General features: G+C 59.9%; 1 protein-coding gene across 1 annotated transcript; it reads left to right on the forward strand.

Annotated features, from left to right (window-relative positions):
- The first annotated feature begins 6,770 nt into the window (after positions 1-6,770).
- SLC50A1 (solute carrier family 50 member 1) lies at positions 6,771-14,004 on the forward strand. The gene is made up of 6 exons (XM_066608936.1): positions 6,771-6,999; positions 9,721-9,798; positions 10,426-10,549; positions 10,631-10,792; positions 13,358-13,477; positions 13,659-14,004. The coding sequence occupies exons 1-6, from the start codon at positions 6,932-6,934 to the stop codon at positions 13,755-13,757; spliced, it is 651 nt and encodes a 216-aa protein (XP_066465033.1). The 5' UTR covers positions 6,771-6,931; the 3' UTR covers positions 13,758-14,004.
- The last annotated feature ends 204 nt before the right edge of the window (positions 14,005-14,208 follow it).

Consider the following 14,208-nt stretch of genomic DNA (forward strand, 5'->3'; position numbering starts at 1 on the left):
CAGATCCGGGTGTGGTATATACTGTGGGATGATCCAGGTGTAGTATATACTGTGGGGTGACCCGTGGATCCGGGTGTGATATATACTGTGAGGTGACCCGTAGATCCGGGTGTGGTATATACTGTGGGGTGATCCAGGTGTAGTATATACTGTGGGGTGACCCGTAGATCCGGTTGTGGTATATATTGTGGGGTGACCCGGAGATCCGGGTGTGGTATATACTGTGGGGTGACCCGGAGATCTGGGTGTGGTATATACTGTGGGGTGACCCGGAGATCCGGTTGTGGTATATATTGTGGGGTGACCTGTAGATGGGGTGTGATATATACTGTGGGGTGACCCATAGATGGGGTGTGGTATATACTGTGGGGTGACCCGTAGATGGGGTGTGGTATATACTGTGGGGTGACCCGTAGATCTGGGTGTAGTATATACTGTGGGGTGACCCGTAGATGGGGTGTGATATATACTGTGGGGTGACCCGTAGATGGGGTCTGGTATATACTGTGGGGTGACCGGTAGATCCGGGTGTGGTATATACTGTGGGGTGACCCGTAGATGGGGTGTGGTATATACTGTGGGGTGACCCGTAGATCTGGGTGTGGTATATACTGTGGGGTGACCCGTAGATCTGGGTGTGGTATATACTGTGAGGTGAACCAGAGATCCGGGTGTAGTATATACTGTGGGGTGACCCGTAGATCTGGGTGTGGTATATATTGTGGGGTGACCCGGAGATCCGGGTGTGGAATATACTATGGGGTGACCCGGAGATCCGGGGGGTGGTATACACTGTGGGGTGACCCATAGATCTGGGTGTGGTATATACTGCGGGCTGTCCTGTAGATCCGGGTGTAAAATATACTATGGGGTGACCCATAGATCCGGGTGTGGTATATACTGTGGGGTGACCCGTAGATCCGGGTGTAAAATATACTGTGGGGTGACCCGCAGATCCGGGTGTGGTATATACTGTGGGGTGATCCGGGTGTAGTATATACTGTGGGGTGACCCGTAGATCCGGGTGTGGTATATACTGTGGGGTGACCCGTAGATCCGGGTGTGGTATATACTGTAGGGTGAACTGTACATCCGGGTGTAAAATATACTGTGGGGTGACCCATAGATCCGGGTGTGGTATATACTGTGGGGTGACCCGTAGATCCGGGTGTGGTATATACTGTGGGGTGACCCATAGATCCGGGTGTGATATATACTGTGGGGTGACCCGTAGATCCGGGTGTAAAATATACTATGGGTTGACCCATAGATCCGGGTGTGGTATATGTTGTGGGGTGACCCGTAGATCCGGGTTTAAAATATACTGTGGGGTGACCCGCAGATCCGGGTGTAGTATATACCGTGGGGTGACCCGTGGATCCGGGTGTGGTATATACCGTGGGGTGACCCGTGGATCCGGGTGTAAAATATGCTGTGGGGTGACCTGTAGATCCGGGTGTGATATATACTGTCAGGTGACCCGTAGATCCGGGTGTAGTATATACTGTGGGGTGACCCATGGATCCGGGTGTGGTATATACTGTGGGGTGAACTGTAGATCCGGGTGTAAAATATACTGTGGGGTGACCCGCAGATCCGGGTGTGGTATATACTGTGGGGTGATCCAGGTGTAGTATATACTGTGGGGTGACCCATGGATGCGGGTGTGATATATATTGTCAGGTGACCCGTAGATCCGGGTGTGGTATATACTGTGGGGTGATCCAGGTGTAGTATATACTGTGGGGTGACCCATGGATGCGGGTGTGATATATACTGTCAGGTGACCCGTAGATCCGGGTGTGGTATATACTGTGGGGTGAACTGTAGATCCAGGTGTGATATATACTGTGGGGTGACCCGTAGATCCGGTTGTGGTATATATTGTGGGGTGACCCGTAGATGGGGTGTGGTATATACTGTGGGGTGACCCGGAGATCCGGGTGTAAAATATACTGTGGGGTGACCCGTAGATCCGGGTGTAGTATATACTGTGGGGTGACCCATGGATCCGGGTGTGGTATATACTGTGGGGTGAACTGTAGATCCGGGTGTAAAATATACTGTGGGGTGACCCGCAGATCCGGGTGTGGTATATACTGTGGGATGATCCAGGTGTAGTATATACTGTGGGGTGACCCGTGGATCCGGGTGTGATATATACTGTGAGGTGACCCGTAGATCCGGGTGTGGTATATACTGTGGGGTGATCCAGGTGTAGTATATACTGTGGGGTGACCCGTAGATCCGGTTGTGGTTTATATTGTGGGGTGACCCGGAGATCCGGGTGTGGTATATACTGTGGGGTGACCCGGAGATCTGGGTGTGGTATATACTGTGGGGTGACCCGGAGATCCGGTTGTGGTATATATTGTGGGGTGACCTGTAGATGGGGTGTGATATATACTGTGGGGTGACCCATAGATGGGGTGTGGTATATACTGTGGGGTGACCCGTAGATGGGGTGTGGTATATACTGTGGGGTGACCCGTAGATCTGGGTGTAGTATATACTGTGGGGTGACCCGTAGATGGGGTGTGATATATACTGTGGGGTGACCCGTAGATGGGGTCTGGTATATACTGTGGGGTGACCGGTAGATCCGGGTGTGGTATATACTGTGGGGTGACCCGTAGATGGGGTGTGGTATATACTGTGGGGTGACCCGTAGATCTGGGTGTGGTATATACTGTGGGGTGACCCGTAGATCTGGGTGTGGTATATACTGTGGGGTGACCCGTAGATCTGGGTGTGGTATATACTGTGGGGTGACCCGTGGATCCGGGTGTGGTATATACTGTGGGGTGAACTGTAGATCCGGATGTGGTATATACTGTGGGGTGACCTGTAGATGGGGTGTGGTATATACTGTGGGGTGACCCGTGGATCCGGGTGTGATGTATACTGTGGGGTGACCCGTAGATCCGGGTGTAAAATATACTATGGGGTGACCCATAGATCCGGGTGTGGTATATGTTGTGGGGTGACCCGTAGATCCAGGTGTAAAATATACTGTGGGGTGACCCGCAGATCCAGGTGTAGTATATACCGTGGGGTGACCCGTGGATCCGGGTGTGGTATATACCGTGGGGTGACCCGTGGATCCGGGTGTGGAATATACTGTGGGGTGACCTGTAGATCCGGGTGTGATATATACTGTCAGGTGACCCGTAGATCCGGGTGTAGTATATACTGTGGGGTGACCCATGGATCCGGGTGTGGTATATACTGTGGGGTGAACTGTAGATCCGGGTGTAAAATATACTGTGGGATGACCCGCAGATCCGGGTGTGGTATATACCGTGGGGTGATCCATAGACTCTGTTGTGGTATATACTGTGGGGTGATCAGAGATCCGGGTGTGGTATATACTGTGGGGTGACCCGTAGATCTGGGTATGGTATATACTGTGGGGTGACCCGTAGATCTGGGTGTGGTATATACTGTGAGGTGAACCAGAGATCCGGGTGTAGTATATACTGTGGGGTGACCCGTAGATCTGGGTGTGGTATATACTGTGGGGTGACCCGTAGATCTGGGTGTGGTATATATTGTGGGGTGACCCGGAGATCCGGGTGTGGAATATACTATGGGGTGACCCGGAGATCCGGGGGGTGGTATACACTGTGGGGTGACCCATAGATCCGGGTGTGGTATATACTGTGGGGTGACCCGCAGATCCGGGTGTGGTATATACTGTGGGGTGATCCGGGTGTAGTATATACTGTGGGGTGACCCGTAGATCTGGGTGTGGTATATACTGTGGGGTGACCCGTAGATCCCGGTGTGGTATATACTGTAGGGTGAACTGTACATCCGGGTGTAAAATATACTATGGGTTGACCCATAGATCCGGGTGTGGTATATACTGTGGGGTGACCCGTAGATCCGGGTGTAAAATATACTGTGGGGTGACCCGCAGATCCGGGTGTGGTATATACTGTGGGGTGACCCGTAGATCCGGGTGTGGTATATACTGTGGGGTGACCCGTAGATCCGGGTGTAAAATATACTGTGGGGTGACCCGCAGATCCGGGTGTGGTATATACTGTGGGGTGATCCGGGTGTAGTATATACTGTGGGGTGACCCGTAGATCCGGGTGTGGTATATACTGTGGGGTGACCCGTAGATCCGGGTGTGGTATATACTGTAGGGTGAACTGTACATCCGGGTGTAAAATATACTGTGGGGTGACCCATAGATCCGGGTGTGGTATATACTGTGGGGTGACCCGTAGATCCGGGTGTGGTATATACTGTGGGGTGACCCATAGATCCGGGTGTGATATATACTGTGGGGTGACCCGTAGATCCGGGTGTAAAATATACTATGGGTTGACCCATAGATCCGGGTGTGGTATATGTTGTGGGGTGACCCGTAGATCCGGGTGTAAAATATACTGTGGGGTGACCCGCAGATCCGGGTGTAGTATATACCGTGGGGTGACCCGTGGATCCGGGTATGGTATATACCGTGGGGTGACCCGTGGATCCGGGTGTGGAATATACTGTGGGGTGACCTGTAGATCCGGGTGTGATATATACTGTCAGGTGACCCGTAGATCCGGGTGTAGTATATACTGTGGGGTGATCCATGGATCCGGGTGTGGTATATACTGTGGGGTGAACTGTAGATCCGGGTGTAAAATATACTGTGGGGTGACCCGCAGATCCGGGTGTGGTATATACTGTGGGGTGATCCAGGTGTAGTATATACTGTGGGGTGACCCATGGATGCGGGTGTGATATATATTGTCAGGTGACCCGTAGATCCGGGTGTGGTATATACTGTGGGGTGATCCAGGTGTAGTATATACTGTGGGGTGACCCATGGATGCGGGTGTGATATATACTGTCAGGTGACCCGTAGATCCGGGTGTGGTATATACTGTGGGGTGAACTGTAGATCCAGGTGTGATATATACTGTGGGGTGACCCGTAGATCCGGTTGTGGTATATATTGTGGGGTGACCCGTAGATGGGGTGTGGTATATACTGTGGGGTGACCCGGAGATCCGGGTGTAAAATATACTGTGGGGTGACCCGTAGATCCGGGTGTAGTATATACTGTGGGGTGACCCATGGATCCGGGTGTGGTATATACTGTGGGGTGAACTGTAGATCCGGGTGTAAAATATACTGTGGGGTGACCCATAGATCCGGGTGTCGTATATACTGTGGGATGATCCAGGTGTAGTATATACTGTGGGGTGACCCGTGGATCCGGGTGTGATATATACTGTGAGGTGAACTGTAGATCCGGGTGTGGTATATACTGTGGGGTGATCCAGGTGTAGTATATACTGTGGGGTGACCCGTAGATCCGGTTGTGGTATATATTGTGGGGTGACCCGGAGATCCGGGTGTGGTATATACTGTGGGGTGACCCGTAGATCTGGGTGTGGTATATACTGTGGGGTGACCCGGAGATCCGGTTGTGGTATATATTGTGGGGTGACCCGTAGATGGGGTGTGGTATATACTGTGGGGTGACCCGTAGATCTGGGTGTGGTATATACTGTGGGGTGACCCGGAGATCCGGTTGTGGTATATATTGTGGGGTGACCTGTAGATGGGGTGTGATATATACTGTGGGGTGACCCATAGATGGGGTGTGGTATATACTGTGGGGTGACCCGTAGATGGGGTGTGGTATATACTGTGGGGTGACCCGTAGATCTGGGTGTAGTATATACTGTGGGGTGACCCGTAGATGGGGTGTGATATATACTGTGGGGTGACCCGTAGATCTGGGTGTGGTATATACTGTGGGGTGACCCGTAGATCTGGGTGTGGTATATACTGTGGGGTGACCCGTAGATCTGGGTGTGGTATATACTGTGGGGTGACCCGTGGATCCGGATGTGGTATATACTGTGGGGTGAACTGTAGATGGGGTGTGGTATATACTGTGGGGTGACCCGTGGATCCGGGTGTGATATATACTGTCAGGTGACCCGTAGATCCGGGTGTGGTATATACTGTGGGGTGACCTGTAGATGGGGTGTGGTATATACTGTGGGGTGACCCGTAGATGGGGTGTGGTATATACTGTGGGGTGACCCGTAGATCCGGGTGTGGTATATACTGTGGGGTGACCCGTAGATCCGGGTGTGGTATATACTCTGGGGTGACCCGTAGATGGGGTGTTGTATATACTCTGCGGTGACCCGGAGATCCGAGTTTGGTATATACTCTGCGGTGACCCGGAGATCCAGGTGTGGTATGTACTGTGGGGTGACCCGGAGATGGGGTGTTGTATATACTGTGGGGTGACCCGGAGATGGGGTGTTGTATATACTGTGGGGTGACCCGGAGATGGGGTGTTGTATATACTGTGGGGTGACCTGGAGATGGGGTGTTGTATATACTGTGGGGTGACCCGGAGATGGGGTGTTGTATATACTCTGCAGTGACCCGGAGATCCAGGTGTGGTATGTACTGTGGGGTGACCCGGAGATGGGGTGTGGTATATACTGTGGGGTGAACTGTAGATGGGGTCTGGTATATACTGTGGGGTGACCCGTAGATGGGGTGTTGTATATACTCTGGGGTGACCCGTAGATGGGGTGTTGTATATACTCTGGGGTGACCCGGAGATCCAGGTGTGGCATGTACTGTGGGGTGACCCGGAGATGGGGTGTTGTATATACTGTGGGGTGACCCGGAGATGGGGTGTTGTATATACTGTGGGGTGACCCGGAGATCCAGGTGTGGCATGTACTGTGGGGTGACCCCGTACGGTGAGGCCGCCGTACTTCCGGGTGAGCCTCCTGTGTCCCGGCGGTGAGGTCGGGCTGACCCGGTGATGTGGCAGTGATGGCGGGCGGAGCAGTAGGAGGATACGATGGGGAGGGCCGCGGCCTGCACCGTACTCCGCTGCCTCCTCCGCCTCGGCCTCCAGTTTTCCTGCCGCTGCCACTGAGGCACCATGGACGGCCTGTGGCTGCTCTCCGCGGCCTGCATCGTCTTCACCGTCGCCATGTTCTCCAGCGGCCTGTAAGTGTCCCGGTGCCGGAGGGGGCCACGGTGGGGGGAGGGGCCCCAGCCCGCGTGTGTATGTATAGAGGATGGGGCCCCGGCCCGCGCGTGTATGTATAGAGGAGGGGGCCCCGGCCCGCGCGTGTATGTATAGAGGAGGGGGCCCCGGCCCGCGCGTGTATGTATAGAGGAGGGGGCCCCGGCCCGCGCGTGTATGTATAGAGGAGGGGGCCCCGGCCCGCGCGTGTATGTATAGAGGAGGGGGCCCCGGCCCGCGCGTGTATGTATAGAGGAGGGGGCCCCGGCCCGCGCGTGTATGTATAGAGGAGGGGGCCCCGGCCCGCGCGTGTATGTATAGAGGAGGGGGCCCCGGCCCGCGCGTGTATGTATAGAGGAGGGGGCCCCGGCCCGCGCGTGTATGTATAGAGGAGGGGGCCCCGGCCCGCGCGTGTATGTATAGAGGAGGGGGCCCCGGCCCGCGCGTGTATGTATAGAGGAGGGGGCCCCGGCCCGCGCGTGTATGTATAGAGGAGGGGGCCCCGGCCCGCGCGTGTATGTATAGAGGAGGGGGCCCCGGCCCGCGCGTGTATGTATAGAGGAGGGGGCCCCGGCCCGCGCGTGTATGTATAGAGGAGGGGGCCCCGGCCCGCGCGTGTATGTATAGAGGAGTGGGCCCCGGCCCGCGCGTGTATGTATAGAGGAGGGGGCCCCGGCCCGCGCGTGTATGTATAGAGGAGGGGGCCCCGGCCCGCGCGTGTATGTATAGAGGAGGGGGCCCCGGCCCGCGCGTGTATGTATAGAGGAGGGGGCCCCGGCCCGCGCGTGTATGTATAGAGGAGGGGGCCCCGGCCCGCGCGTGTATGTATAGAGGAGGGGGCCCCGGCCCGCGCGTGTATGTATAGAGGAGGGGGCCCCGGCCCGCGCGTGTATGTATAGAGGAGGGGGCCCCGGCCCGCGCGTGTATGTATAGAGGAGGGGGCCCCGGCCCGCGCGTGTATGTATAGAGGAGGGGGCCCCGGCCCGCGCGTGTATGTATAGAGGAGGGGGCCCCGGCCCGCGCGTGTATGTATAGAGGAGGGGGCCCCGGCCCGCGCGTGTATGTATAGAGGAGGGGGCCCCGGCCCGCGCGTGTATGTATAGAGGAGGGGGCCCCGGCCCGCGCGTGTATGTATAGAGGAGGGGGCCCCGGCCCGCGCGTGTATGTATAGAGGAGGGGGCCCCGGCCCGCGCGTGTATGTATAGAGGAGGGGGCCCCGGCCCGCGCGTGTATGTATAGAGGAGGGGGCCCCGGCCCGCGCGTGTATGTATAGAGGAGGGGGCCCCGGCCCGCGCGTGTATGTATAGAGGAGGGGGCCCCGGCCCGCGCGTGTATGTATAGAGGAGGGGGCCCCGGCCCGCGCGTGTATGTATAGAGGAGGGGGCCCCGGCCCGCGCGTGTATGTATAGAGGAGGGGGCCCCGGCCCGTGTGTATACAGAGAGAGTCGGAGCCTGTATATGTATGTAGAGAAAGAAAGAGAAGGCCACAACCTGTATGGTCCTGCGCACACGGCAGGCGCTATTACCCCCAGCGCGGCATGGCCCTGCGCACGCGGCGGGCGCTATTACCCCCAGCGCGGCATGGCCCTGCGCACGCGGCGGGCGCTATTACCCCCAGCGCGGCATGGCCCTGCGCACGCGGCGGGCTCTATTACCCCCAGCGCGGCATGGCCCTGCACACGCGGCGGGCGCTATTACTCCCAGCGCGGCAAGGGCCTGGTCACACAGCGGGTGCTATTACCCCCAGCGATGCATGGGCCTGGTCACACGAGAGGCGGTATTACTCCCTGCGCTGCATGGTCCTGCGCACGCGGCAGGCGGTATTACTCCCTGCGCTGCATGGTCCTGCGCACGCGGCAGGCGGTATTACTCCCAGCGCTGCATGGTCCTGCGCACGCGGCAGGCGCTATTACTCCCAGCGCTGCATGGGCCTGCGCACGCGGCAGGCGCTATTACTCCCTGCGCTGCATGGGCCTGCGCACGCGGCAGGAGCTATTACTCCCAGCGCTGCATGGTCCTGCGCACACGGCAGGCGCTATTACTCCCAGCGCTGCATGGTCCTGCGCACACGGCAGGCGCTATTACTCCCTGCGCTGCATGGTCCTGCGCACGCGGCAGGCGCTGTTACTCCCAGCGCTGCATGGTCCTGCGCACGCGGCAGGTGCTGTTACTCCCTGCGCTGCATGGTCCTGCGCACGCGGCAGGCGCTGTTACTCCTAGCGCTGCATGGTCCTGCGCACGCGGCAGGCGCTATTACTCCTAGCGCTGCATGGTCCTGCGCACGCGGCAGGCGCTGTTACTCCCTGCGCTGCATGGTCCTGCGCACACGGCAGGCGCTGTTACTCCCTGCGCTGCATGGTCCTGGGCACACGGCAGGCGCTATTACTCCCTGCGCTGCATGGTCCTGCGCACACGGCAGGCGCTATTACTCCCTGCGCTGCATGGTCCTGCGCACACGGCAGGCGCTATTACTCCCTGCGCTGCATGGTCCTGCGCACACGGCAGGCGCTATTACTCCCTGCGCTGCATGGTCCTGCGCACACGGCAGGCGCTATTACTCCCTGCGCTGCATGGTCCTGCGCACACGGCAGGCGCTATTACTCCCTGCGCTGCATGGTCCTGCGCACACGGCAGGCGCTATTACTCCCTGCGCTGCATGGTCCTGGGCACACGGCATTACATTCTGTATCTTTTCTCCACAGGTCGGACCTGCGTGTGATGATTGCCAGACGAAGTGTAGAAAACATCCAGTTTCTACCTTTCTTGACTACAAATGTGAAGTAGGTTTGAGTCCCGTGGGGAAGGGAGGAGCGAGTGGTGGGTCCCGTGGGGAAGGGAGGAGCGAGTGGTGGGTCCCGTGGGGAAGGGAGGAGCGAGTGGTGGGTCCCGTGGGGAAGGGGGGAGCGAGTGGTGGGTCCCGTGGGGAAGGGGGGAGCGAGTGGTGGGTCCCGTGGGGAAGGGGGGAGCGAGTGGTGGGGAAGGGGGGAGCGAGTGGTGGGTCCCGTGGGGAAGGGGGGAGCGAGTGGTGGGTCCCGTGGGGTGGAGAGCGCACAGCTCTCTCCTGGCTGCTGCTTGGGAAGTCCTTGACTTAGACTCTGCACAATTGGAGCACAAAATATCAATGGGGTGGAGCAGTGGTTATGGTAGGACTAGTCTGAGGATGGGGCGGGGTGGAGTAGTGGGTAGGCTGGCCAGAGGCTATAGCTGTAGTAGAAGAGGCAATTGTCTGAGTGTGGGGTGGAGAGTTGTCTGTATGTGCGGTGGGTGTCAAGGGGGGAGGGTTGTTTGTGTGGTGGGTGTCGAGGGGGGGGGGGTTATCAGTATGAGGGGGGTGTCAGGGGGTGGGGGGGCTGTTGTGTTGGTGTCGGAGGGCTGTGAAGAGCTCCTGAGTGTCCGGTGTCTTGCAGTAACCTGGGCTGGCTGTATTACGGCTACCTGAAGGGTGACGGGACGCTGATGACTGTGAACACTATCGGGGCCTCGCTGCAGACACTCTACATTGTGGCCTTCATAGTCTGCAGCGCTGAGAAGGTTGGTGTTGGTGTGTGAGCGGCTGGTGAGTGCCAGATGTGGCGCTGCTGCTGGCTGACGTGATGTGTCCTTGTGTTGCAGCGTTCCCCCCTCTATCAAGTGCTCTTGTCGTTGGGACTCCTGCTTTTAGGGTACACATACTTCTACCTGTGGACCCCAGATGTGCAAGTGCGCCTCAACCAGCTGGGTCTGTTCTGCAGCGTCTTCACCATCAGCATGTACCTGTCTCCACTGGCCGACCTGGTAATGTATACACAAGCAGGGGACCAGCAGGGCCAACCCAGATCACAAGGAGAGCAAGTGAGGGTTATGTAGTGGGGGAGGATGGAGCGGGCAGCAGTGTAGGGGCCGAGCGGGGAGCGGGCGGCAGAGATGGGGCCGGGCGGCGGAGTAGGGGCCGGGGCGAGGGGCCGGGCGGCGGAGTAGGGGCCGGGGCGAGGGGCCGGGCGGCGGAGTAGGGGTCGGGGCGAGGGGCCGGGCGGCGGAGTAGGGGCCGGGGCGAGAGGGGCCGGGCGGCGGAGTAGGGGCCGGGCGGCGGAGTAGGGGCCGGGCGGCGGAGTAGGGGCCGGGGCGAGAGGGGCCGGGCGGCGGAGTAGGGGCCGGGCGGCGGAGTAGGGGCCGGGGCGAGAGGGGCCGGGCGGCGGAGTAGGGGCCGGGGCGAGAGGGGCCGGGCGGCGGAGTAGGGGCCGGGGCGAGAGGGGCCGGGCGGCGGAGTAGGGGCCGGGGCGAGAGGGGCCGGGCGGCGGAGTAGGGGCCGGGGCGAGAGGGGCCGGGCGGCGGAGTAGGGGCCGGGGCGAGAGGGGCCGGGCGGCGGAGTAGGGGCCGGGGCGAGAGGGGCCGGGCGGCGGAGTAGGGGCCGGGGCGAGAGGGGCCGGGCGGCGGAGTAGGGGCCGGGGCGAGAGGGGCCGGGCGGCGGAGTAGGGGCCGGGGCGAGAGGGGCCGGGCGGCGGAGTAGGGGCCGGGGCGAGAGGGGCCGGGCGGCGGAGTAGGGGCCGGGCGGCGGAGTAGGGGCCGGGGCGAGAGGGGCCGGGCGGCGGAGTAGGGGCCGGGCGGCGGAGTAGGGGCCGGGGCGAGAGGGGCCGGGGCGAGAGGGGCCGGGCGGCGGAGTAGGGGCCGGGGCGAGAGGGGCCGGGCGGCGGAGTAGGGGCCGGGGCGAGGGGCCGGGCGGCGGAGTAGGGGCCGGGGCGAGGGGCCGGGCGGCGGAGTAGGGGCCGGGCCGAGGGGCCGGGCCGGGGTGAGGAGCTGAGGAGTGTGCGGCGGAGTAGGGGCCGGGTGGCAGAGTAGGGGCCGAGCGAGGAGCTGAGGAGTGTGCGGCGGAGTAGGGGCTGAGCAAGGATTGGGCAGCAGAGTATAGGGCGGAGTAGGAGCTGAGTGAGGAGTGGAGTAGGAGGCTGAGTGAGGGGCGGCAGAGTAGGAGCTGAGCGAAGGGCGGAGCAGGTAGCCGAGTAGGGGCGAAGCTGAGGGGGCAGCAGAGTAGGAGCTGAGCGAGGAGGGGGCAGCAGAGTAGGAGCTGAGCGAGGAGGGGGCAGCAGAGTAGGAGCTGAGCGAGGAGGGGGCAGCAGAGTAGGAGCTGAGTGAGGAGGGGGCAGCAGGTAGCCGAGTAGGGGCGAAGCTGAGTGGGCAGCAGAGTAGGAGCTGTGTGCGCGCGTAGGAGCTGGGGGCGGAGCGGTCAGCAGAGTGGACAGTATTTCTGTACTGATTATCAGCTATTTGTAGGGTGTTTTGACAGTGGCTCCTGCCGTAGGTATGAAACCGGTGTGTCCTTTGGCGGGGGCCAGGGTACACTCTCTGCAGTGATAGGTATGAGACTAGTGTGCACTCTGGGGGGGCCGGGGCACTCTCTGCAGTGATAGGTATGAGACTGGGGTGACCTCTAGGGGGCTGGGGTACACTCTGCGGTGATGGGTATGAGACCAGGGGTACACTCTGCGGTGATGGGTATGAGACCAGGGGTACACTCTGCGGTGATGGGTAGGGGGCCGGGGTGGCCTCTGGGGGGCTGGGGTACACTCTGGGGGGCCGGGGTATGAGGCCAGGGGTACACTCTGTGGTGATGTGTATGACGCCGGGGGTACACTCTGCGGTGATGGGTAGGGGGCCGGGGGTACACTCTGCGGTGATGGGTAGGGGGCCGGGGGTACACTCTGCGGGGGTGGCCTCTGGGGGGCCGGGGTACACTCTGCGGTGATGGGTATGGGGCCGGGGTACACTCTGCAGTGATGGGTATGAGGCCAGGGGTACACTGCGGTGATGGGTAGGGGGCCGGGGATACACTCTGCGGTGATGGGTAGGGGGCCGGGGATACACTCTGCGGTGATGGGTAGTAAACTGGAGTGCCCTCTATTGGGCCGCGGTACACTCTGCGGTGATGGGTAGGGGGCCGGGGGTACACTCTGCGGGGGTGGCCTCTGGGGGGCCGGGGTACACTCTGCGGTGATGGGTATGGGGCCGGGGTACACTCTGCGGTGATGGGTAGGGGGCCGGGGGTACACTCTGCGGTGATGGGTAGGGGGCCGGGGGTACACTCTGCGGTGATGGGTAGGGGGCCGGGGGTACACTCTGCGGTGATGGGTAGTAAACTGGAGTGCCCTCTATTGGGCCGCGGTACACTCTGTGGTGATGGGTAGGAGACTGGGGGTACGCCCTGCGCTGAGGGGTAGGAGACCGGGGTAGCCTCTGGGGCGTCGGGGTACACTCTCCAGTGATAGGTATGAAACCTGGATGCCAGGGTATACTCTACGGTGATGGGTATGAGACTGGGGCGCCGCGGTACACTTTGTGGTGATGTAACGGGGATTTTCTCTCTAGGCCCACATCATGAGGACTAAATCCACCAAGTGCCTGTCCTTCCCCCTGACGGTCACCACGCTCCTGACCTCCACCTCCTGGGTGCTGTACGGCCTGCAGCGCAGAGACGCCTACATCATGGTGAGTGATGCCCCTACAGAAAGCATCATACAATTGCCCATCGCCAGCAGCCATGTGGTGAGGGTGGCTTTCAGCATTGGGGTGCCTGGCCCTCTGTACTGCAGTACTGCCCCCCTCCGGTTGTTCCACTCTTGTACCTCTGTATCAGTGCCACCCCTCACCTACTCCTCTCTCTTCACAGGTCCCCAACATGCCGGGCATCGTGACCAGCCTTGTGCGCCTCTGGCTGTTCTGGAGATACCCGCCAGAGCAACCCTTGTACCACTCCCTACAGGCCTGAGCCGCCCAGTGCCAGCATCACCAAGTGCCTCTCATGCTACCAGTGGGGTGTGGAGACTTATGCACTTTGCTTCTTCTTTGTGGGGCTGCATGTACGGGCTCGCCCCCTGGACACTCAGGGACGGTCTCACACAGGGCTGAGCCGACCGCAGGCTGGTACTGGCGGTTACGTGACATGCGATACTCTGGGGGCGGGGCCTATCTATGTACCTGATTATCACTTTTATAATAAATTTTTTTTTCCACAACTTCTAGTGTGTTTGACGTGTGAGTGGCCCCCGGGGGCCCCGATAGCACCAATCACTATTCTATTACATCACTGCCAGAGCTGCAGTCCTATTGGTCACCATTCTGCAATTATATCCTGTCTCATACTCCAGTCACCTCCAGAGCTGCAATCACATATCATTCTAGTCCCCTCCGGAGCTGCTGGAAGGGGGTGTGGTCTTTCT

The sequence above is a fragment of the Eleutherodactylus coqui genome, chromosome 6 (genome assembly GCF_035609145.1).
Source record: "Eleutherodactylus coqui strain aEleCoq1 chromosome 6, aEleCoq1.hap1, whole genome shotgun sequence".
Classification (NCBI taxonomy): Eukaryota; Metazoa; Chordata; class Amphibia; order Anura; family Eleutherodactylidae; genus Eleutherodactylus; species Eleutherodactylus coqui.